We start from the raw sequence: 24,021 nt of genomic DNA, 5'->3' as shown, positions 1-24,021 counted from the left end.
CATCCATCCAGCCATCCATACATCAATCCATCCATCCATCCGCCCACCCATCCACCCACCCGTCCATTGATGCACAAATAGTTCTAAGGCTTCTGTTGTAGACCTAGCACTGTGCCAGGTACTGAAGAAGCAATATAAGAACTCAGAGAGATCTCACTCTTAAGAACCTCACAGTCTAGAGACCCTAGTAGGCTGCCTGTGACCCTGGACAAGTTCAGTATCCTCTATGAGTATAAGAGGTTCTAAAAATTAAATGAGAGACTGTATATGTTGGGCTTAGCATAGGGCCTGGGAAGTAGCTGTTAGTAACAGCTATAATACCCATTTTATGAGATCTTCTCAGGAAAAGGAATCTAAGGCAGAAGAGTGAAGCTAGGACGTAGGACATGTAGAAAACATCCATAGGAAAGGGTATCTGAAGGGAATGGATTTTAAGAGTGAGAAGAGAGAAAAAGCTTGACTAATAGGAGGTGGGAAATGGAAGAGAAAGCAAGAGACTTGATACTGAAGAGAAAGGCTGAGGCGTTATCTGATCTGAACTGAAGGAGGCTTGGAGATGTAATACAAGTGATACAAGTATAATTGCTTTAAAAGTGTAATATGTTATCCTTGAAACTGACTTCAGATAAATCAGTGTGGAGCCGGGGTTAAATCTTTATATCTCTGATTTATTTACTCTCCATTTATCTTTCCACCTCAAATACGGCTACTTTTCACAACTCTTAGAGGAGGAAAGAAATTTTAAGTGTTTTAATTTCATGTATTTGAGCATAGTGAAGTAAAATGTCAGTTGATCAGATCTTTCAATCAGCTGAAGTGTTTTTGTTTCACTCATCTTTGATGATTAATAGCACGGTCCTTATGTCTGGGATTTGTTACACACACACACACACACACACACACACACACACACACACACACACACACACACACACACACACACACACACACACACCCCACTTATGAGAGATGTTCTGGGCTCTGAGGACATTCAGCTGCGTGTCCTCCAGACTCCTACATCTGCATCCAGATGATCGCTGATGTTCAGAATGGCTCAGAGACCTCTTGAGAGCCTTGGTCATCAAAAATATTATGTTTACAGAGCAGGATAAAAGTTGGGTTGAGAAAGATTAGGGAGCTTTTCAGAAAAACTGAAAACCCAGGGGAAAGAAAGGAGTGTCAGGAGCAGAGGTGGGGGTATTTCTGCTACTAAGTGCATTGTGCCCTTGGTAAATCAGCATACAAGATACACCTAAGAGATTTGATAAATGAAAACATTGATCTCTCTGGCCCTCAGGATCCACATCTCTAGAGTGAGGGCTTGAATTAGACAACCTTTCACCAGAGGTCGACTAGCAAATATCCCACTATCCCCCCTGACCCCTCAAAATCTTCCAATGTTTGTGAGCAACCTCTTCTCTAAGTATTCAAGTTAGTCAATGTTTTAGCACTTTACTTCAGATATATGTAATACCTTTCCCTGGTAGTTTAAATTTCATATATATATTTCAATATATATGTATTGATTATTTTTCTCCTTCGGTTCATGGGATGAAACTGAGGTTGAATTACTATATTTTTTTCCTTTTTGGGGGGGACTTTAAAGGAGTAAGACAGCTTGATGGTTAAGTTTCTACTTTTGAGAACCCAGGAACTTCTTACTGGGAATGGTCCCGTTTTAGCAGAGCAATACTTTGCTAAAGTGGGGTGATCCCGATCTGCTTTGTAGTGAGCCAGTATGCTATAGGAGAAAGGTTATGGGTTTTGGAGTCAGAAGGCCTGGGTTCAAGATTTGCCTCTGCCACTTATTCACTGTGTAACCTTGGGCGAGTTAACTAATTTCTCTGGCCTCAGTTTTACCAACTGTGAAATGGTATAATCATATCCATTTTAGAGGGCTGTGGAAGTTTTAAAAGATTTAAAAATTACTAAGTATAAGGAACAACATGAATATTAATTATTAATGAGAATGACCTTGACTTCCTTCCCTATTCATCATATGTTCTGTTCTCCATGAAAGGACAGGATAATCAGGATTATTATTGAAAGAAAAGAGGGAAGGGGGAAAGTAGGGGACAGAGTATAATGTTACTCCAGTTTAATAGATAAGTAAATAAAGGTCTAGGCACCAATTCAAGCATTAATAGTCAAGTAGTGGCATCCTGGACTAGAGACAACTGTCCTGACTCCCAGCTCCTTCTACTCTTTCTCACTGCCTCAGATGCTTTCTGTTAACTCATAAAAATCACATCCAGAGCTAATGAATTTCCTGGCCTGTAAGTGTGGACAGGATATATTGTTCCCTCCCAGGCAGGAAATACCTTACTCTTTTCATCTAAATAAGGAAACATGTGCTTAGACATTATTAGAAGTTGAAGTCATTTCATGTGTCCTTTTGTAACCTGAACCATCTCAGGACGGACCACAGAAAATTTGCTTTACTGCCAGGCACAGCTTCCTGTGGCGGCATCTTTGCATTGTCTGGAAGGAAGAATATGGGGTTATTTGGATCTGTTGCTGTTAGACCCATTAGATTTCCAGATAATCATTAATTTTTTCAAGTCATTGTACTGACATTTTTCTCATATTACTATTTGCAATAAAGAGGAATATAAGTTCATGTTTATTTTCTGATTAAAGTGGATATTTAGGAACATTATAGGTGCAGACTTTTCTTACCTATGCAAGGAACAATTTGTGTATGTTTGCTTTATGTAGAGTAGTTCAATATTATTTAGTAACATCTTCCTTATATTTGTTTGAAATATATACTATATAAACCCTTTTGGAAATGCAAACAATCGAATAGATATGTATTTCAATTTTCTTAGTCACTTGGTATATACTGATGTTTCTCAAAAGCATGCTGAAATCATGGTAAACAAATAATCATCTATCCCATTTTGGGGGGAAGAAAACATCCAGGAAAGAAATTATGCATCTCTCTTTAGTTATTTTTTCTATTGATAATCCTGTTCATGTTTTTTAAGGTATTAACCTCTTCCTCTCACCTCAAATCCTTTCTTTCTTGAGGATTATAAGGAATAAATGAATAACATTTTGACTATCAGAAATACATCAGAAATATGTTTAATTTGTATTCAAACATTTATTATGCACAACATAAAACTTATTAATGAAAACTGCCTTGTAGGTAGAACCAAAAAAATAGTTTTAATGTTACACAAAACAAATATACCTTTACGAATACTTCAATATAGCTGAAAATACATTTGCCAAAGAGTATATATTTAATATAGTTTCATATATTGTGGCTAAATTATGTGTCAGGACTGTCACTACCTTCCACATCTCTATATCAGCCAAATTCATTGATACGTATGTATGTATGTGTGTATAAGTGTGTGTGTGTGTATGTGTGTGTAAGAGGTTACTTCAAAAAGTTCATAGAAAAATAGAATTGAAAGATAATACAAATCTTTCCATGAACTTTTTGAGGTATCCTTGTATGTATACATGTACAGTGACACGTACGTGCATACACAAATATTCACATACACACAAACGCATGCACACCACCCCTATGTTAACAAATTTCAGCATTTTTTGTCTTGTACGCTTGTGTTTGTTTTAGAAGACAGTGTAAATAATTGAAAAAATACATAAGAGATTAGTTTTCAGTTTTAGAAGGAGCAATGAATTTGGAATTCAGGTCGTAGATTTCTCATCTCAGGCCTGAAAGAGCTTTGGCTTTGAAATTAGATTTGCGTTCTGTCTTTGTTCTATTAGCTTTGTGATATTGGGCAAGGTATGTTATTCATGTGTCTTAGTTTCCTTATCCGTAAAATGGGAATAGTCATCCGTTTCGTGGCATAAGATTAAATAAGATTAAATGTAGGTACTTTAAGACTTAAAGTACACTACAAATTTATCATGACTATTACACAGTCATTTCATTTTCCCCAAGTCTGTTTCCTTATCCATGTAAGCAGATAATACCTGTTGACAGAGATGTTATATTGATGAATTAAATAATTGATGTAAGTGTACTTTGAAAAAGCTATAAAAGTTCCTTTCCATCATATGATTTGAGATTGTTGCTGTGAATTTTGGTTAAAGTTGAAGTCAGCTCACTCTGACAAACACATTTAACCTTTTAATCACAGCAATTTTTTTTTTTTTTTGGTGTATACCTCATGATTGGAGACAATAATATGTAAGATCCTTTGAAAGAAATTTTGAAGAGTTTTCAGCTGCTTTAGGTGGAAAATTAGTCTAAGACACTCTTTTCTGAAATAAATAGAATTTGGAAGAATTGACCATAAAGCAAATTTCTGTAAATAAAAACATTTTTTACTCTCACTGTTAATACTCAGGGCTGGTGTAGGAACTGTAGTCATCCAGACTGCGTTCAATTTTGCCTCGTCATTGTCGCTTGTCCTCATAGTACAGACTGGCAGTCCAGCCGTTATGTCTCCATTCCGAGCAGCAGAATGGAAGGAGTGGGGAAGAAGGGCGTGGATGTGCTATTTTCACTTATATCACATTGGCCAGAACTTATCACATGGCCACATCTAGTTGCAAGGGAGGCTGGGAAATGTAGTCTTTACTCCAGGCAGCCATAAGCCAAACTATTCCTCTAGAATCTTGGTCTTGGGCCAAATTCAGCCTTGTGTCTGCTTTTGTAAATAAAACTTTATTGGAACACAGTCATGTTCATTTGTTTACATATGTCCATGACCACTTTAGAACTACACAAGCAGAGGTGAATATTTGTAACAGACACTGTCTGGCCCACAAAGTGGAAAATATTTACTATCTAGGTCTTTATATAAAAGCTTGCTGACCCGTGGTCTAGAAGAAACAAGAGTAATCATCAGGGGGGAGAAGTAGCCCCAGCTCCCTCCTAAATTCTAGAGTCTGTGACAAATATAAAACCCAAACAATTAACTATATACTACGTAGGAATAATTTTGAAAATGTTAGTAAATTTTGAAAGTGAAGTAAAACATGAAGTTCGTTCTTGAAACCTGAGTTGTGCCTGGCAGATTACCTTTTTGTTCTGTCCACTTCTCCTTCTTATGATGGTTGCTTTCAGTTCCAGTATAATTATCTAAGATGCCTGCTACTCTTCTCCAGCTCTGAGTATAAAAATACTTTATTTGGCATGTGCCCTGTATAGGCTTCATTTTGGTGAAAATGAAAATGTGAAAAGATGCAGGGCTTCATCTGATCCTGATGAAGCACCCCCCCCCCAGCATAATACCTGAGGATTTTGGTGAATCAGTGGCTATCACATTGTGAGAGGAGCCCATGGTTATTAGCTAGGGGGTACATTACGTTGACTGTTGCCACATCGTATTTTCTTCCTTTGCTGGTTCACATGTGTCTTTGGGGTTAAATTTAAAATATTTATTGCACTTGTTTATTTTTTAAGCTTTTTAAGTTATATTACTGTCTTCTAAAGAGAAGTTTTATCTGAAAATATGTGATTTCATTATTCAAAACCAAAAATACATAAGTTCTGAACAATAAGGGAAGAAGACTCTTAGGGGTTCTACTGAGAGATATAGAGATGAATCAGTTGGCCAAGGCACACAGGAATGGTGCCATCTGTTTGCTTTCTAGTGCTTTCTACCCAGTGGCTACTTTTTATAAGGTTGATTAATTCATGGGTTTGCAAAACCTAAGTTCTCAGACAGTAGGGTTGGTGTTCTCCACAGATGCTCAGACCATTAGATTACTAGAGTATGTTTCCATTCATAAAATTCATTTTGTGGATTTCATTATCTGGTAGAATTATGCATGTCTTTGGAAACAAAACAACATCTTCAGGTTAAAAGTGCAGTATGTAAGCATACTGGCTAAGTTTTCTGTCCCAGCTGTCACTGCCTTACCCAAAGTTCTTATTTTTTCTGCCTTAAGCTATCCCATTCAGAGAGCAAAGAGGGTTGATGATTTTTTGAGGTATCTTCTAGGTGTAAAATGTTCTAATTTTTATTATCCTGGGCTCCAGTAAATTTTCTTTAATGGATAGATGATAACAGTGTGTAATTGGAGTATCATTTAATCCCCATGAATGCTGCACTTTTCTTTCCTCCAGGTTTTTGCTCTAATGGCCCCTTGTCAATGAGGCTTTACCCAGAATACTCCATTTAAAAATGCAACTCCTCTCTCTACTCCTGATTTCCCTTACTCTGCTGAACATTTTTCTCTGTAGTACTTTTCACCTTCTAATATTCTAATATTCAGTATGCATCTCTCGATGCATGTTTCTCTTCCCAGTTCAGCTAAGGGCTCTTTGGTCTCATTCATTTTTTTTTTTAAAATTTAAATATTTTATTTTATTTTTACTTTTAACTTCTCAATATACATTGTAGTTGATTTTTGTGTCCATTTACCCTTTCCTCCTTCCCCCGTCCCTCTTCCCCTGCCAATCACATCATATCTGTTCACTTGTCTTAACAAGTTCAAGGAGTTGTTATGATTGTTGTGTCTTCTTCTCCCCCTACCCTTTATTTGTTTGTATATTTATTTATTTATTCATTTTTAGCTCCCACAAATAAGTGAGAACATGTGGTATTTCTCTTTCTGTGCCTGATTTATTTCACTTAATATAATTTTCTCTAAGTCCATCCATGTTGTTGTGAATGGTAGTATTTTGTTCTCATTCATTTTTGAATCTCCATTATTTAGCAGACTGCCTGGCATGTAGTGAAGGTGCAATAAATATTTTTTAAACAAAATAATGAATAAGTGAATCTATCCCTTCCAACAATATTAATCATTCTATTTCCTGTGAACCCATAACACTATTTTTATGTCTATTTTATGGTATTATGAGTTTCTACCTTGTACAGTGATTTACTTGTGTGAATATCTGCTTCCCAATGGAATAAAAGCCTTTTGTGGGCAGGAACCATGTAAAATATATATATATATTCGGTGTGATTTGCTTAGTAATGGGTTTGTCTGTTTCCCCACAGTAGATTGTAAACTCAATGTGGGCAGGAATTTTTATCACTTTTATTCACTATGTATCTCCAGATTCTAGAACAGATCCTGATATATAGTTGATGCTCAATAAATGTTTTCTGTTAAATTAAATATCTATTTTAAAAATTAAATATTTTTATAAGTTTTTGGGAAGTTATACTTAACATGTTTGTAAATAATACAAAAACAAAATTTAGATACACTACTATTTAAATGATTGAAGATGAAAAATCAACATGGTAAAGGGCATCTATGGAAAACCCACAGTCAACATAATTCTTAACAGTGAAAAACTGGATGCTTTCTACCTAAGATCAGGAATAGGACGTGGATGTCTGCTCTTGCTACTTCTATTTACCATTGCACTGGAGATTGTAGCCAAGGCAATTAGGCAAGAAAATAAAGTAAAAGGCATTCAGATTGGGAAAGAAGAAGTAAAAGTATCTCTCTTCACACATTACATGATCTTGTATAGAGAAAATCCTAAGGAATTCACTATAAAATCTATTAGAACTAATAAATTGCTCAGCAAGGTTGCAAAATACAAGATACATATATAAAAATCAATTGTATTTCTATACACTAGCAATCAACAGTGAAAAATAAAATTAAGAAAGCATTTCTATTTACACTAGCTTTCAAAGAATGAAATATATAGGAATAAATTTAACAAAAAAATGCAAAACTTATATTCTGAAAGCCACAAAGCATTGTTTAAAAATTACAGAAAATGTTGGTCAAAATATGCAAAATTTCATTTGGTAGAAGGAATAAATTCAAGAGATCTATTATATGACATGGTGACTATAATTGATGTGTTATATTCTTGAAAGTTGCTAAAAGAGTAGATTTTAAATGTTCTCACCATACAAAAATGATAAGTATGTGAAGTAATGCATATGTTAATTATCTTGATTTAGCCATTCCAAAATGTATATATATATATATTTCAAAACATGTTATACACAATAAATATATACAATTATTATTTGTCAATTGAAATAAAGAAATGTTAAAAAATTAAAGAAAATATAAATAAATGTAAAGACATCTCATATTCATAAATTGGAAGACTTAACATTATTAAGATGTCAATACTCCCCAAACTGACCTACAGATTCAGCACAATCCCCATCAAAATTTCAGCTGGCTTCTTTGCAGAAATTGGCAAGCTGATCCTAAAATTTATATGAAAGTGTAAGGGACCTAGTATAGCCAGTCGGTCTTGACAAAGAACAAAATTGGAGGATTCATACTTCCTAACTTCAAAACTTACTAAAGAATACCAGTTATCAAGACAGTTTGTAACTGGCTTAAAGCAGACATAAACATCAGTGGAATAGAACTGAGCGTCCAGAAATAAATTTAGGTATTTAGGGTCAACTGAGTTTTGACAAGAGTGCTGAGATTTTTCAACAAGGAACAAATGATCTTTTCATCAAATGGTGCTTGGACAACGGGATAGCCACTTGCAAAACAATGAAGTTGAACCCTCACTTCATACCATATACAAAAATCAACTCAAAATGAATCAAAGATCTTAATTAAGAGCTAAATTTTACGACTCTTAGAAATAAACATAGGTATAAATCTCTGCAACTTTGAATTAGACAATGTAAACAAAGAAAAACAGGTAAATTGAAATTACAAACTTTTGTGCATCAAAGGATGCCATCAAGAAAGTAAAAAGACAACCCACAGAATGGGAGAAAATATTTGCAAATCATATATCCACTACAGCAGTTGTATCTAGAACATATAAAGAACTCTTACAACTCAATAATAAAAGGAGAAATAAGCCAATTAAAAGAATGGGCAAAGCATCTGAATAGATGTTTCTCCCAAGAAGATATACAAATGGCCAATAATAAGCACATGAAATGATGCTCAATCTTATTAGTTATTAGGGAAATGTAAATTAAAACCACAATGAGATACCACTTCACACCGACTTAGATGGCTATAATCAAATATTACCTGTGATAATAAGTGCTGGGGAAGATGTGGAGCAATTGGAACCCTCATACTCTGCTAGTGGGAATGTCAGATGGTACAGCCACTTTGGAAAAGTTTGGCATTTCCTCAAACAGAGAGTTCACATATGATTCAGAAATTCCATTTCCAGGCATATATCCAAGAGACACGAAAACATGCCCACACAAAACTTGTACATAAATGTTCATGGAAGCATAATTCATAATAGCCAAAAAATGGAAACAACCTAAAAGTCTGTCAACTGATGCATGGATAAATAAAATGTGATATATGAATACAATGGAATGTTATTTGGCCATAAAGAGAAATGAAGAACTGACACATGCTTCCACATGGATGAACTTTGAAAATATTATGCTAAGTGATAGATGCCAGACACATATTGTATGACTCCATTTAGATGAAATGTCTAGGACAGGCAAACTTATAGAGACAGAAAGTAGACTAGGGATTGTCTAGGGCTGGGGTGGCAGGAGGTGGAGGGGGCATTGGGAGGAAATGGGTGTGATAGCTAATGAGTGCAGGGTTTCTTTTTGGAGTATAAAAATATCCTAAAATTTTGATGGTGATTGCACATTTCTCTGAATATACTAAAAAACCCTGAACTGTACAATTTAAGTAGGCGAATTGTATAGTATGTGTATTATAGCTCAACGAAGCTGTCAGTTCAAAAAAGAAAAAGGAGAAATAAACACAATGTGTTCAAAATTAGTGATTTGACTTTATTTATGAAATGGCTTCTCTGGTCTCCCCTATGCACTCGGCAGAATTAATAGGGTTTCTAAAGAGCAAAATTTCCATTTGGCCCTTGTGGGGGAGGGGCACTCTAACAGGTATAGTTTAGGTATGCAGAAGTTTGTTTCAAATATTTTTCCAGATAAATAGAGTTTAAAAAATCTGCTTACTTTTCCCAGGGGAAGGATAGCTTTGTCAGATTTTAGCAGCTGGGCTAGTAGTGGGCATCATGATGATCAACCTTCTGGATGGGAGAGCTCTGAGAGCTGCTGGATTTGGACAACAATGGAAAGAGGAGACTTTGAAAACTGCTGACAGAAAATTGATCTTGGCCACAGGGCCTCCAAAGAGGGTTTTCTATTGGCACGGCCCAAATCTGCAGGCTTTGCCTCTATGAATGGACACTAAGTACAGTAATTTGACACCAACGTCTTCCTTTTGATAACTGCAGAAGTTTATAAGGGTACTGTATTCACCTGTGAAATTTGCTTTAGAAAAGGCCTTCCCCCCCCTTTTTGCATTAATTTGCATAAAGCTTTTCACCTTCATTTTCCCAGAGCCAGGGAAAAACAGAAGTAAACCCTCTGATTTTTGCATTTTGTCATTTCAAGTTTTTTTTGTCCTCTGATTTTATTGCCTGGATGTGGAAAACTCTTTTAGGTTTGTAAGCCATAGAAGATGAAATATTAATTTGATTTGATTTTTGCATGCTTTTTGTGACACAGCTTGGCATTTGCTTTTACGCGTATTTCAGTCAGAGCTTTGCAGAAATCCAAAATGAAAAGCGTGGTTGTTTCCTCTCCTGAATGTTCCTTTTTGTTACCTTTCCCTCAGTGCTCCCAAGACTTTGAATCCCCAAGATTGGGGCTCTCATATTTCCCTCTTACTGCACAGTGTCTCCCTGTGTTGGCAAAGAGTTGAAGGAAGTGTTATTGTGGGTGAATGAGACCCATTTGGCCTGAGAGGAGTTAAATATGGGCTTTATGTAGATATCACCATGCTGAGGTCACCAAGGCTAAGGTTTCTAGAAGTGTGTAATTCCTTTGAAAGTCTTTATTAGTAATTTCAACAAGGCCATGCTAGAAATTCCAGAGCATTCTTTATTGGTTAGCTGCAAGCGGTCTCACCTGAGCCACACTGTGGTCCTGACAGGGTACTTGACAGAGGAAGTTGAGGCTGATGAGATCTACTTCTAACACTGCTCTAACTGAAGCATACAGGGGCAAAACTTGACACAGCTGGTCTGCAGCAGCCCTGTGTTAGGCTAGCTACCCTGCCAGCTTATCTGCCTCAGGAGAATTCCTTAAAGAACTTGCTATAAGCTCCTCCACTGCATCTCTAGGCTTGTCTTCAGGGATTGGTAGCTTTGGTTGTGACGAGTGCTCTTAAGCTCAATACACACAGCTGCCTCTCCTGCTCTAAAGTCCAAACAGGGCTTTGCTACCCCTCCTTTACGATGTGGCTTGAAATTATCCTACGAAATTTTATGGACTTAAAGAAACAATTAGTTCTCTGCCTTAAAACAGCTATCAAATTCTAAGAGAAAGATACCATAAATTAAATCTCATGATACACTCAGTTCATAGTGAGGGGACTTCTGAGATTTTTCACATCAGTAAGTTTGAGATACACGAAAGAGAAAGATATATTGTGCTTGTCTACGTTGCGGATTTATGTAGTTTGTGAGAATGTATACTTACTGTGCTGTCTATTCTCAGACCATTTAAAATTTGCTAGCTTTAAGGTTTGAATTTTAAAAATATTCTCTTTAGTTGGTACCCTCTGGTAGTAATGGATGCTTATTTTCTACAGGGAAATGTTTGCAAGAAAAAATGGAAGCTTGTAAGGGCAAAATAATTTACTCTGGGCAATAGGAAAACATTTATTTTGTATCGTAAGATTAGAAGCATAAGCTTTAGAAAAATTAAATAAGCTTGAGTTGGTTTCCCTGTTCTACCACTTGTGAGGTGTGTCCTCATCCATGATGTGGTGAGCATGCTGTGTTCCTTCCAGTCTAAGACATCATTGATGCTAAGATGCACCATGATTTTGAATTACTGTGAAAGAAAAATGCTTCTAATTAGACTATGGCATGAGGCTAAGATACTGTTGGTTGTAAGACACTTTGATTCAGAGCACCAAAATCCATAAAATTTTCAGAATTAAGTGAAATACTATATATATAGTAGTTATCACAGTACCTGGCATACAGTCAACGTGTGTGTGTGTGTGTGTGTGTGTGTGTGTGTGTGTGTGTGTGTGTGTGTGTGTGTGTGTGTGTGTGTGTGTAGAAAGAGGACGGGAGGGAAGAGAGACAAAATGAATGAGTGAATGAATGAATGAGTTGTACTTCCTTTTTTTCCAGGTATTCATCCTGTTTTCTCCTCTTCCTTGTGCCCAGCTGTCTTCCCTGAAGGCAGCAGCAGAATCTGGATGTCCCAGGGGCTTACAGTGCAATTCCTTATTCATTCATAGGCTTATGTTTGCAAGCCATTTATTTTCAACTTAAGAAAGCTCTGGATGTGGAAAACACAGACAGGAGCAGTGACTCTTCAGCAAAGAGCATGAGGATGTCTAAGATTCTGAGAGTCCATCTGTATCAACTTTGTTCACTACAGGGGGACATTGTGCACCACTGTGATTTCACGATTGAGAGGAGGTATCAGAGACCTGACATCACATGCTTCGTTACCTTTGTGGCTTGGCAGTAAGATTTTGCTAATAATGCTAAATTCAGAATTTTGGTGAAAGTGAAGTTTTTCAGACATCCATCTAGATATGTAGTGCCTGTCAGTTTTAAACTGATTTTAATAAGTTACTTTAGCCTCCAAGGAGATCTCACATTTTCTATTTGTAAAACAGGATATAGTTTAGTTCAAGGAATAATTGAAAGCTTAAAAGAATGGATAAATACTTTATGTAATAAATTATAAATAACTATTTGTTCATTCAGCCACACATTAACCAGCTCTGGTAAGTGCTAGACAGGTGGGAAGATAATGGAAACACAGTCCCTCTGTGTACAGGAAACTTCCAGAAAGACAGCAGAAAGAGAAGTAAAAACAATATATGGTGGCAGGTGTAATGATGGGATAGCACTGGGTATCATAAAAGCAAATTGTCATTGTCCTGAATAGCAGCAACAACAGCATAATTAAAGTTCTGTGAACTTAAAACATTCTTGATCATGAATGGGCCACCTAATTTTGTCCTCCTCTCCTTCCTTCAGTTCAGGGTCTTCTTGAGCTCCAAAGTAAGCTTTAAGCTTAGGTATATTTTAAATGTGTATTTACAATACAGATAATGTCACATACTGACAAAAATTGGAGTAAAGAGGAAAAATTCAGCCAGTAGCTTTAATATTTGATAATTAAATAAATATCATTTTTCATAAAGACCCTTTGACTCCGTGCAGCCACAACTTTATAAGGGCAAGCAATTTTGTGACCCAGACTAAAAACTTCCAAATCTAATGTGGAGGGATAATAGTGCTTGACATAAGAGAAAGAAAGGAAGTAGGATAATTAATATGTCAATTTGCTTGGATGAAAAAGTTGATAAAAGGTTTCCAACTGGAAAGCAGCAAGGTATTCCCAGATGTTTTAAGCAGAATTTTCTGCTTTGTCAACACTTAATGCTGCATTGAGTTCTTTAAATTCATATATATACACACATAGCTAAATAATTAACAGAGGTTTATGTGTTTAAGAATACACAGTAGCCAAATAGCAGCGGTTTATATATTAAAGAACATGTAGAGGTTTATGATGGGCCATTAATAGATTGCTTAAATTCAATCCTATAGTATAAATAGCATATAGAAATTGCCTAATTATAATTCCAAAATATAGATGCAAATATTAAACTCTTTACCATTAGGCAGATAATGATGTTCATCCTTGTTAAAATGATGATGATTGCCAACATTTATTGAGTGTATACTCTATAGGTCAGACACTGTTTGAAGCCCTTCACGTGTCTTAACTCATTTAATCCTACAAGCCTATGAGGAAGGTACTGTTATTATCCACATTTTATAGAGGAGAAAATCCAATGCCTGGAAACGTTCAGCGACTTGCCCAACCAAGGACATGCAGTTTGTAGGTTGGTAGGTGGCAGAGCTGAGATTTGAACTCGGGGAATCTGGCTGCAGAGCCCGCACTCTTCCCTGGATTTGTCTCTTAGACATCCGGAATCACACTGGCCTCTGCCGTCATCTGCCACCCGTACCTCAGGCCGCGGGTCCCAGGGCTTGGTGCAGACACTCCCATCTTTTTGCCCTCTGTCCCCGCTGCCGACCCCCGGAGACATACCAGAGGTGTCCTTGGTACCACCCGCCTGACCCCTTGCTGCCATGTCTCGGCCACTGGGGGGCGCTCGGAACAGGAACTCGAGGACAGCAGGAGCGGCCCCCTGGGGCGGGGTCAGACGCAGAGGAGGGCAGGCGGTGGAGGGCCGGGGTCTCTGGGGTGTGGGGACAGAGGGTAGGAGAGGAGGTCATCAGCCAAGCACGTGACTTTGAGCTCAGACAGGGCTAGCGGCAGGACGGTCACTTCTGCTGAGAGGGCCCTTTTACGTTTCTTTTCCCCATCCCCACTTAGAGAGTGGGGCAGTCGGGGAGGCCGAGATGGCAGCGTGGTGGTGGGTGGGGAAAATGACTCGCCGCCCCTCCACAGACTGACCCCAAACGACTACGGCTCCCTGCTCCCCAGCCCCAAATCTTCCCTGCTCATGCCAGGACGCCTAAAGTTCCCCAGACCAAACATCTGGGTCTGTCACGCACGCTGGGGATCTGAGCCGTGTACAGAACTTCAGGAATCCATGGTCAGACCCTTCTGTTTCGATAGTGCGGCCAGATTTAGACGACAGGGGGACACCGGGAGAAACTGTTAATGGGTCTTCACTCTGACATACCCTCATGTTTACTGATGACACATTTTCTGTTTTTAAGAACTGAATACAAATTAGGGTGCTGAGTCAAATAAATTATACTGCTTTCTAATCGTGACTCCGCTCTGCACGTGGGGATTTGTTTTGTTGTTATCCTGAGGCTCTGATGCAGAACCTGCCACTCCATAAATTGTTCAGTTGAAACAGGGATTTTATTAATGGACCATTTTCATTCTAAAGGTAAAGCTTTGCCTATTTAATTGCATTGATAGCCTATGTGACTTTTCCTAATGAGGAGGGTACTTTATTAACCAGTTCATCTGACCTAGAGCTCTAGTCACTTTATCTACAAGATTCTAGGGACCCGTTGGCTTTGAAAGGCAGCTGTGATAATGTGGATTGAGTGCAGGGCTGGGAACTGAAGACCTCAATTTTCATTCAAACTCTCCCTCCCTCTATAAGGCAAGCCATTTCTCTGAGCCTTCAATTTTATCATTTATAAAATGGCCATTACCAGTTTTATAGGACTCAAGTGGGGATTACAAAATGAACATTGGTTGCCAGGCAAAACTCAGACTTTAGGTTAAGCCTTCTCCTCTGCATGTTTATGTGGGTTGTCCAGCATGCCCAAGCAAGCCATCCGACCATTTCGCATTGAACCAGGTGCAGACTTCTGGTATCCCGGATCATCTGGACCCACAGTCCCCTCCATCTGCCACGCCTTCACGTATTCTCATGTAGTGTTCACTTCATTTCCCACAATGGTTACTCCAACCCTTGGCCACATTTAAAGTTCTCAATATCCCGTCCCTGTAAGAGTTGGTTTTGTTTTCAATTGTACAGGAAAAAGCAAAACAAACAAACAAACAAACAAACAAACAACAAAACCCCAAACCAAAGCTGTGTATAAAAAAAATGAATCTACATCATGTTATCAATTCTCTAAGGAAAAAAGACTACAGTGAAATATACCAGAATGTAAGCTGTGGATTTTTGTTTCTTCATACTTTTCTGTATTTTTCAAATGTTCTGTTACAACATGTATGACATTATGTGTACAAAATAACAAAAAATAACAAAACAGAAAAGCTAATATTTGTGGAGCTGCCAGCTACCAACCGACTCATCCCCTGTTCCAGCCTAGAGGAAGGGGTCTCTCTCTCAGGGCTAAGCTGATCATCTGTGCTATTAATTCCATTTTCCCCTGACTTCTCATGGATCTTACACTGTCATTAGCTAAACTTTTCCCACCACATTCAACCTCTCACTCCTTTTTAGTCTATTTTCCTTATTACATAAATATGCTTAAGTTCCCTCTGCACCTTAGTAAACAAACCCTGGTGAACCTCAAGTCTGCCTTGGCCCCACCCTCACTCTGGATCCATAACCCTCCTTTCTTTTACCACCAGAGTTCTAGAATGAGCAGCCTGAATTCCCAGTCTCTAGATGCTCACGACTGACCCTCAACCTATTGTAGTCTGGCTTCTTCCTTTATGATGCCCTTGAAATTGCTCTTGCCAACATCTCTGGTGACACGGTTGTCTCATTTCAGCCATTCTTACTGGACTTCTCTGAGACATTTGACACTGTCATCCATTTCTCCTTGAAACTCTCTCTCTTTGGTTTCCTTTGGCACCATTGTAATGATAATAACTACAGTTGATGTTGTGTACCCTGCACTGTGTACTGTGTCTACTTACAGAGAGTGCATGTGACCTTCATTCTGACATAGACGGTAGACATCTCCATGATAAAGTAAAGAAATCTGGGTTAGGGGGGTTAGGAAGCTCGTGCATGCTTCCCTGGCTACAAAAGACAGAGTGAGGATGTGACCTGCCGTGTTTCTCAGTCCAAAGCCCAAGTGCTTCCCTCTTATAATGTTCCCTTTCCCAGCTTTCCTCTTGCCTCTGTGGCTGCTCATTTTCATTTCATCTGGGGGCTCACCTTTTTATGATACCCCATTAACACTGGTGCTCTTTTGGCCTTTTTCTTTTTGCACTCTGTGCCATCTTGTTGGAACATCCTCGCTATGCCATGAATTCATTATAAATCCCCCGACCCAGCTCTTCCCTGAGCCTGCAGCCCACGTGTGCAACTGTGGAGGACATTTCTACCTGACTGTCCCACAGGCCCTTCACACGCAATGCATCTACCGTGGAGGGCACGAGCCGCTCCCACATGCCTTCCTCCTCATGTTCTGGGTCCCCACCACCTGGTGCCATGCCCCAATCTCTCCTCTCTGCCTAGGCTCCTCATTGCTTTTATTGTGCCATTGGCATAGAGCCTCCCTATGGCTCACCAGGACCTTTGTGGTTACCATCCTGCCTGCTTCTATGACTCGAACTTTGACCCTATCTAAGCTATCTTGCATCTCACCTCAAGAATGATCTTTGTAATTCACAACTCTTATCCTGTCAGACCCCAGCTCGGAACTCTTCAGTGGCCTCCCATTGCCAGAAATACAACCCGAGCTCCTTTCTGTGGTCTTTTGGGGTCTCACTCTTCCTTATCTCTCTTCCCCGTGTCCCACCACCTCCAAGCAGCTTGCAGTCCACGCTCCCAATATTTTGGCCTGCTCAGAATCCTCAATTCTGTGATCTCAGGCCTTTGTGCACATATTTCCTTTGTGCAGGATATTCTGTCTGTGCTGGTCAATTGGGCATATTCTGTCTCATCTGTTGAGTGTCAGCTCAAATACTGCCACTCTGAGAAGCCCTTCCTGATTTCTTCCAGAAGACGACTTGGGTGCTTCTTTTCCTGTATCCTCCCTGAACTTTGTTTAATTATTTTATTGTACTCTAATTATCTATTAAGTTGTTTGTTTCTCTTTTAGATTGTGAGAGTCGTGGGAAAGATACCATGACTATTTCTTTATTTTTTACTGTGAAATATAACACACCCAGAAGTGAATTAATAAAAATTTAGAGATAATGAGTAAGTTTACTGTGAACACTTGTGTTACTATCTTAGTCCTTTCGGTTGCTATAACAAAATTACTATAGACTGGGTGGCTTATAAATGACAGAAATTTGTTTCTCACAGTTCTAGAGGCTGGAAGTCCAAGACCGAGGCGCCAGCAGATTTGGCATCTGGCGAGGGCCTGCTTCCTGGTTCATAGATGGCTGTCTATTCACTATAATCTCACACGGTGGAAGGGGAAAGGGAGCTCTGGGGCTTCTTTTATAAGGGCACTAATTCCATTCATGAAGCCTCCACCCTCATGTCTTAATCACCTCCCAAAGGCCCCATCTCCTAATATCATCACTTTGGGGATTTGGATTGCAATATATGAATCTTGGGAGGACACAAACATTCAGACCATAGCACTGTTACCCATGTCATGGAATGGAGTATTGTCAACACTAGAGTGGCACCAGTATCCCTTCCTGATACCACTCATCCTTCTACTATCTTGACTTTTATGGCAATTACTTCCTGGGTTTTCTTCATAGGTATACTACCTGTATACGCATTCCTAAACAATATAGGTTTGTTTTATAGGTTCTTGAACTTTATGCAGATGTAATCACATTGCAGGTATTCTGTTGTATTTTGTTCCTTGCATTCAACATTGTCTTTATATTTTTCATCCACATAGTTGTTTGTAGCTCTGTTTCTTTTTATTACGTATAATGTACTCCATTATATGAATACACTACATAGAATATATCTATTAGTGTATATTTGGTTTATTTCAAGTTTTTGGCTATTACGATGCTTCAAATATCTTGTGCACTTCTTTTAGTACCCATGCGCCTGGGTGTCTTCAGGGTTTAGATCTAGGAGTGGAATTGCCTTCACAGGGTGTGTATATCTTCAACTCTACCAGATAAGGCCCAACTGTTTTTCAAAGTTGATGTTGAAATTTACATCTCGCCGATGTGTTGAGAGTTCCCAATGCTCTATCTCTTTGTCACCATGTGGTATTGTCACACTTTCAAATTTTTACCATCATGATTGGTGTGTAGTTGTATTTCATTGTGGTTTTAATCTGTATTTCCCTCTGAGTAATGAGGTTGAATAGCTTTTAAGTGTTTATTAGTGATCTGGATTTTCTTTGGTGAAGGACTTATGCAAGTTTTGTTTACTTTTCTAATGGGTTTTTTGTCTTTATTTTATCGCTTTGTAAAAGTTTTTTTTAATGCAATCTGGATATGAGTTCTTTGTTGGTTATATGTGCTGAAAATCACACACACTGAACAGTAATTGATTATAGTGATTTTTGATTCTTTTGTACTAATGAGCAAGTAGAAACAGAATAATTAGAAAAGATGAATTATAGTATACACTATCCAAATTAATCGTCTCCTTCTCTTTTCTCCAGGTGTTATTATTGTCCCCAGTGCTGGTGTTGGTATTGTCCTGGGAGGCTACATTATAAAAAAATTGAAACTTGGTGCCAGAGAATCTGCAAAACTAGCAATGATCTGCAGTGGTGTGTCTTTGCTGTGTTTTTCAACCCTGTTTATTGTTGGATGTGAAAGTATTAATCTAGGAGGCATCAACATCCCTTATACCACAGGGTAAGTACCTCTGAAGAGCCATTTCGAGTCAGCACGTTTGACGTGAGAAGCCCACTGGGGCTCATGCACCGGCAGTCAGACCCTGGGCCTCCCTCCAAGCTGTTCTTTCTGAGCATGCTTTGTCTTTCCAAGGAGAGCACACACTCCTGGAGGGCAGAGGCCAAGGTCTCACCTTCATCTGTGTCCCCTGTGCCCCTGGCAGAGGACTTCCATAGCATTTCGGTTACAGAATATGAGGAGGAAACACTTGTTGAATTAATGGAAACTTTTCTGTTTTTAATGCAACATTCTGAATAGGTAATATATTCACGTACCTTAAAAACATAAAATTTAATGAAAGTACAATGCACAATGACAAGGCTTGCCCTTACCCAAGTCCTCCATCTTTATCCACCAACTTCTCACTCTTCCAACTGAAGATAAACCAGGTAACCGCTTTTATTTGTTCCTTATGTATCCTTCCAGGGCTTCTTTATACAAGACACTATGAATATGTCTTTTCAAATTTCCCTGTTTTATATCCAAAATATAGCATTCATACACTTTTCTGAGCTTTTTTTTTTAAAAAAATGTAACAATTTAGCTTGGAGAGCCTTCTTTTTTTTAAATTTATTTTTTTATTTTTTAAAATTTTTATTGAATCAAAATTGATTATACTAATTTTGGGGGTTCAACATTGAGATATGTTGATCAAATCAATATTGCTAGCATATGTATTGTTACAAATCGGAGTTATTATTTATGCCCCTTGTCCAATCCCGCCCCATCCCCCTTTCTCTCCCTTGGAAAGAATAATGGTTTCTCTGTTCATTTGCTGCCCCAAAGATCTGTCCAATGCTGAGAGGTGTGATCAGGTCCTCCAATACTATCATTGAGCAGATGCTTCTTCTGTCACTCGGAAATGGGCTCTGTGGAGACAGACATCCTCCTCCTTTCTTTATCTCTGCTGGTGACTCTCCTTGTGTCAACGCACTCCAGTGGCTGGTGGACCATCTGTGTAGTGCTTGTGGCATCTAGCCGCCTTCACGGCAGCCATGGTTATCGTGGTGGCTGTGGTGGGCCACCCACATGGAGAAGATGTTTTTGGCAATGCTCCTTGGCGCTGGCAGTGTGCCTGGTTGTGGAGAGTTTCCGATCCCCAGCTCCATACCCCAGGTCCCTGAGTGGGTCCTGAGGTGCTGGCATGGTGTGCCTGGTTGTAGGAGGGGGGTCCAGTCCCCTTCTCCATACCCCAGGTCACCAGCTGGGCCCCAAGGTGCTGACATGGTGAGCCTGGTTGTGGGAGGGAGGTCTGGTCCCCTTCTCTATGCCCCGGGTCCCTGGGTGGACCCCAAGGTGCTTACATGGTGAGCCTGGTTGTGGGAAGGGGGTCTGGTCCCCTTCTCTATGCCTGGGTCCCCTAGTGGGCCCTGAGGTGCTGGCACGTGGTGCCTGGTTGTGGGAGGGGCGTCCAGTCCCGTTCTCCATGCCCCGGATCCCTGAGTGGGCTCTGAGGTACTGGCACAGGGTGCCTGGTTTTGAGAAGGGGGACCAGTTCCCTTCTCCATGCCTCGGGTCATCGGGTGGGCCCCAAGGCACTGGTGAGGTGTTCCTGGTTGTGGGAGGGGGGGTCCGGTCGCCAGCTCCATACTCTGGGTCCCTGGGCAGACCCCAAGATGCTGGTGAGGTGTGCCTGGTTGTGGGAGCAGGGTCTGGTCCCCTTCACCACCTCGGGTGCCTGGGCAGACCCCGAGGCACCGGTGTGGTGAGCCTGGTTGTGGGAGGAGGGTCTGGTCCCATTCTCCATGCCCCTGGTCCCCAGGTGAGCCTTGAGGTGCTGGCGTGAGGTTCCTGGTTGTGGGAGGGAGGTCCGATCCCCTTATCCATGCTCTAGGTCCCCGGGTAAGCCCCAAGGCACTGGTGAAGTATGCCTGATTGTGGGAATGGGGTCTGGTCCCCTTCTCCATGCCCCAGGTCCACAGGCAGGCCCTGGGGCACTGCTGCAGTGAGCCTGGTTGTGGGAGGGGGGTCCGGTCCCCTTCTACATATCCTGGGTCCCTGGGCAGGCCCCAAGGCACTGGCACAGGGTGCCTGGTTGTGGGAGGGGAGTCCGGTCCCATTCTCCATGCCCTGGGTCCCTGGGCAGGCCCTGAGGCATTTGTGGTATGCCTGGATGTGGGAGTGGAATCCAGTCCCTGGCTCCAATCTTTGGGTTCCTGGGTGGAGCCCCAAGGTGCTGGTGGTGTGAGTGGTTGTGGGCAGGAGTCCTGCCACTGGCCTCATACCTCATGTCCCCTGGTGGGCCCCAAGGCTTTGGTGGTGTGCCTGGACCGGAACTAATTTTTTGTCCTTTGCTTACTTCTAACAGGGGGGAACTTCCTGTGGGAACCAGTACTTGCACTGTGTGGTTGACCTAAATTGCTGCTTTGCTGCTGTTTCCCTAGGGAAGACTTTTTGTGCAGCTCATGGTTTAATGGTTGACCTTATATGTACTTCCGGCTCTGATACTAGGTGCACCTGGGTCGTGTAGAAACTCTGATCTGGGCCTGAGTTTTTCATTAAACTGTGCCCCATGCAATTCTGCATTCCTGATTAGTCTCCTCTGAGTGGTCCTGCGCTGATAGGGGGGTAGATCGGCTCTCCTTGCTGTGTCCCAGTGTTCTTGCGGTGGGCCCGTCTCCCCCACTGCCCGTGCTCCAAACACTTCCCAAGGGATGGGTGTGCGCCGGTCCCTTGTGATGACTCACTGGCCTCTGAGTGGCTCCATTTTTTCAGTTGTTCTGGCTCCTCGCTCCTGAGTGGGTCCATGGGAACCCTATTAGTGGTCTTGCTGTCCTGGGGGCCACCAGAGTCCTCTTCTCCCCTTCTGCCTCCAAGTAACTCCATCTAAAAGGCACAGCTGCGGCTCCTGCAGGCTCCTGCAGGCTCCTGCAGGCTCCTGCTCCATGTGCTCCTGCTCTACGTGCTCCAGCTCCATGTGCTCCAGCATTAAAGCGGCCACAGGCCAAAACACTGAGAGCAGTTTTTTCTTTCTCTCATTGTGGTTTCTCCTGCCTTCATGAGTTCCATAGGTCTCTCCTCCTCTTCCCCTGAGCTCCAGTGGCCCCCAGCTTGGTTGATGTTACATTGTTATCATTGTAAAATCATTGATTTGTGGGAGAGAGTGAGGCTGGGGACCACCTATTCCGCCATCTTGACCAGAACCTCCTTGGAGAGCTTTCTGTACCAGTAATAGTAACAAAAAGCATAGCTGATCCTTATACTTACCGTACTGCATGCCAAGCATTTTTCTAAGTGTTTTACATGTATTAACTCATGAATCCTCACAATAGCCCTATCAGGTAGGCGCTATTATTATCCTGATTTTAAAGATGGCAAAACTGAGGTATTGATCACATGTAACCAGTGGTATGCTGGTAAATGTTTAACAAATGGCTCTCTAAGAAAAAAAAAGCTCTGATCTGTAGCATTTGCCAGTTTCTGGGGTGTAAATTCTCCTTACCATGGCTGATTTTGATGCCATCAACTTGAAGACATTGAACACTGAATTGGGAAGAGATGCAGTTACACATCATTACATAATATTTCTACCATACAGATATAATGATTTAAACAGCCTAGTAAAATATAGCAAAATAATTAGAAGGTGACAGGTTTTGAGTATTATCTTTGTTTTTAATATCATTTATTTAATTGTGTTTATATAATTTAATTTTTTAATAATGGCTACACTAAACAAACAGTTGGCAAAGTCCCTGAAAATTTAACAGTAACACCTTGTGATCCAGGGTGGCTGCCTCCAGCATAGAGCTGCACGTAACCCAGGACTTAACCCCAAGCAATTTGGCTCCAGCATCATGCACTTAAGCACTGCTGTTAACTACTGTATAGCATTCCATTTTGTAATTTGACCTGTCCCCATTTGATGGGCAGTTGGGTTGTTTCTAATCTTTAGTTATTAAAAACAATGCCGTAATAAATAACCTTATGCATATATCACTTCTCTTGTGTGCTTTTATATTTGTAGGATAAATTCCCAGAAGTGGGGTTGCAATAAATATTACCAAATTGCCTCCACAGGTGGTGTACCAATTTTTACCCTCTGGGTTCAGATTTCCCTACAGCCTCACCAAAAGGTGGAAAACTCTTCTTTGAGAGTCATGAAAAGCTTACTTTTATTGCTTATGTACATTTAGGGTTGTTAGGATCTACTCATTTAACAGAACTTCATGGTGTGGTTTTTGGTGCTTGGTGCCAGTAAACACTTCTGTTTCCTTTTGTTTCTCAATGGAGTTTTATGTAATAAAATGGTCCACTTGAAATTTGAGTAACAGAAGCTTTGATCTCATCTAGCCAATTTAGAATTTTGGGGGCAGGAAAGGAATGGCAAATCAGGCCTTATTTATTTATTTATAAATATGTATGATTTTTATTTGCCAATTATACCACAATAAAAGTGGGAAAAAATCACAGATATTAAGTGTATAGTGGGTGGTTTTTGACAGTTTTATACCCCATATAACCACCACGAGAATCAACAGATTATTTCTATCACTCCAGAAGTGACAACTTTTCTGATCACAAACTCAACATAGTTCTGCAGACTATAGTCATGTTTATTGAAATCGATCTATCAGCAAAGGCGAGAAAATGCAGGACACTTCTAGTGAATTACATAGAAAGTCAATTAATGATTTTTGGTATCTGATGATAAAAATAGTCTTCTCCCATGGCAGACCCTACTTGTTACTACCAAATGTCATTCTTCCCTTTCCCTTTTTAACAGAACTGCAATTTTGTAATGAGTAACAACATGTCAGACCTTATTTAGATTATAGAACATAGTCATTTGTCCTGAGAGTTATTTTTCCACCAGGAGACATCGTGTGTGTGTAAGATGCATGTACCAGGAATGTGGCTTCTTGATGATAGTGCCTATTAT

The 24,021-nt window shown here is 40.1% G+C and overlaps 1 protein-coding gene across 3 annotated transcripts in view; it reads left to right on the top strand.

The window, feature by feature from the left end:
* SLCO5A1 (solute carrier organic anion transporter family member 5A1) overlaps positions 1–24,021 on the top strand; it is a 139,973-nt gene that overhangs the window by 87,472 nt on the left and 28,480 nt on the right. For all 3 annotated transcript variants that reach the window (XM_063079445.1, XM_063079444.1, XM_063079447.1), the window contains one exon: positions 18,902–19,100. In XM_063079445.1, the coding sequence (XP_062935515.1) occupies positions 18,902–19,100 (199 nt within the window). The remainder of the gene's footprint in view (positions 1–18,901; positions 19,101–24,021) is intronic.

This window comes from Cynocephalus volans, chromosome 15 (genome assembly GCF_027409185.1).
Source record: "Cynocephalus volans isolate mCynVol1 chromosome 15, mCynVol1.pri, whole genome shotgun sequence".
In the NCBI taxonomy this organism is placed as follows: domain Eukaryota; kingdom Metazoa; phylum Chordata; class Mammalia; order Dermoptera; family Cynocephalidae; genus Cynocephalus; species Cynocephalus volans.
This window is presented reverse-complemented; position numbering and strand designations above follow the sequence as displayed.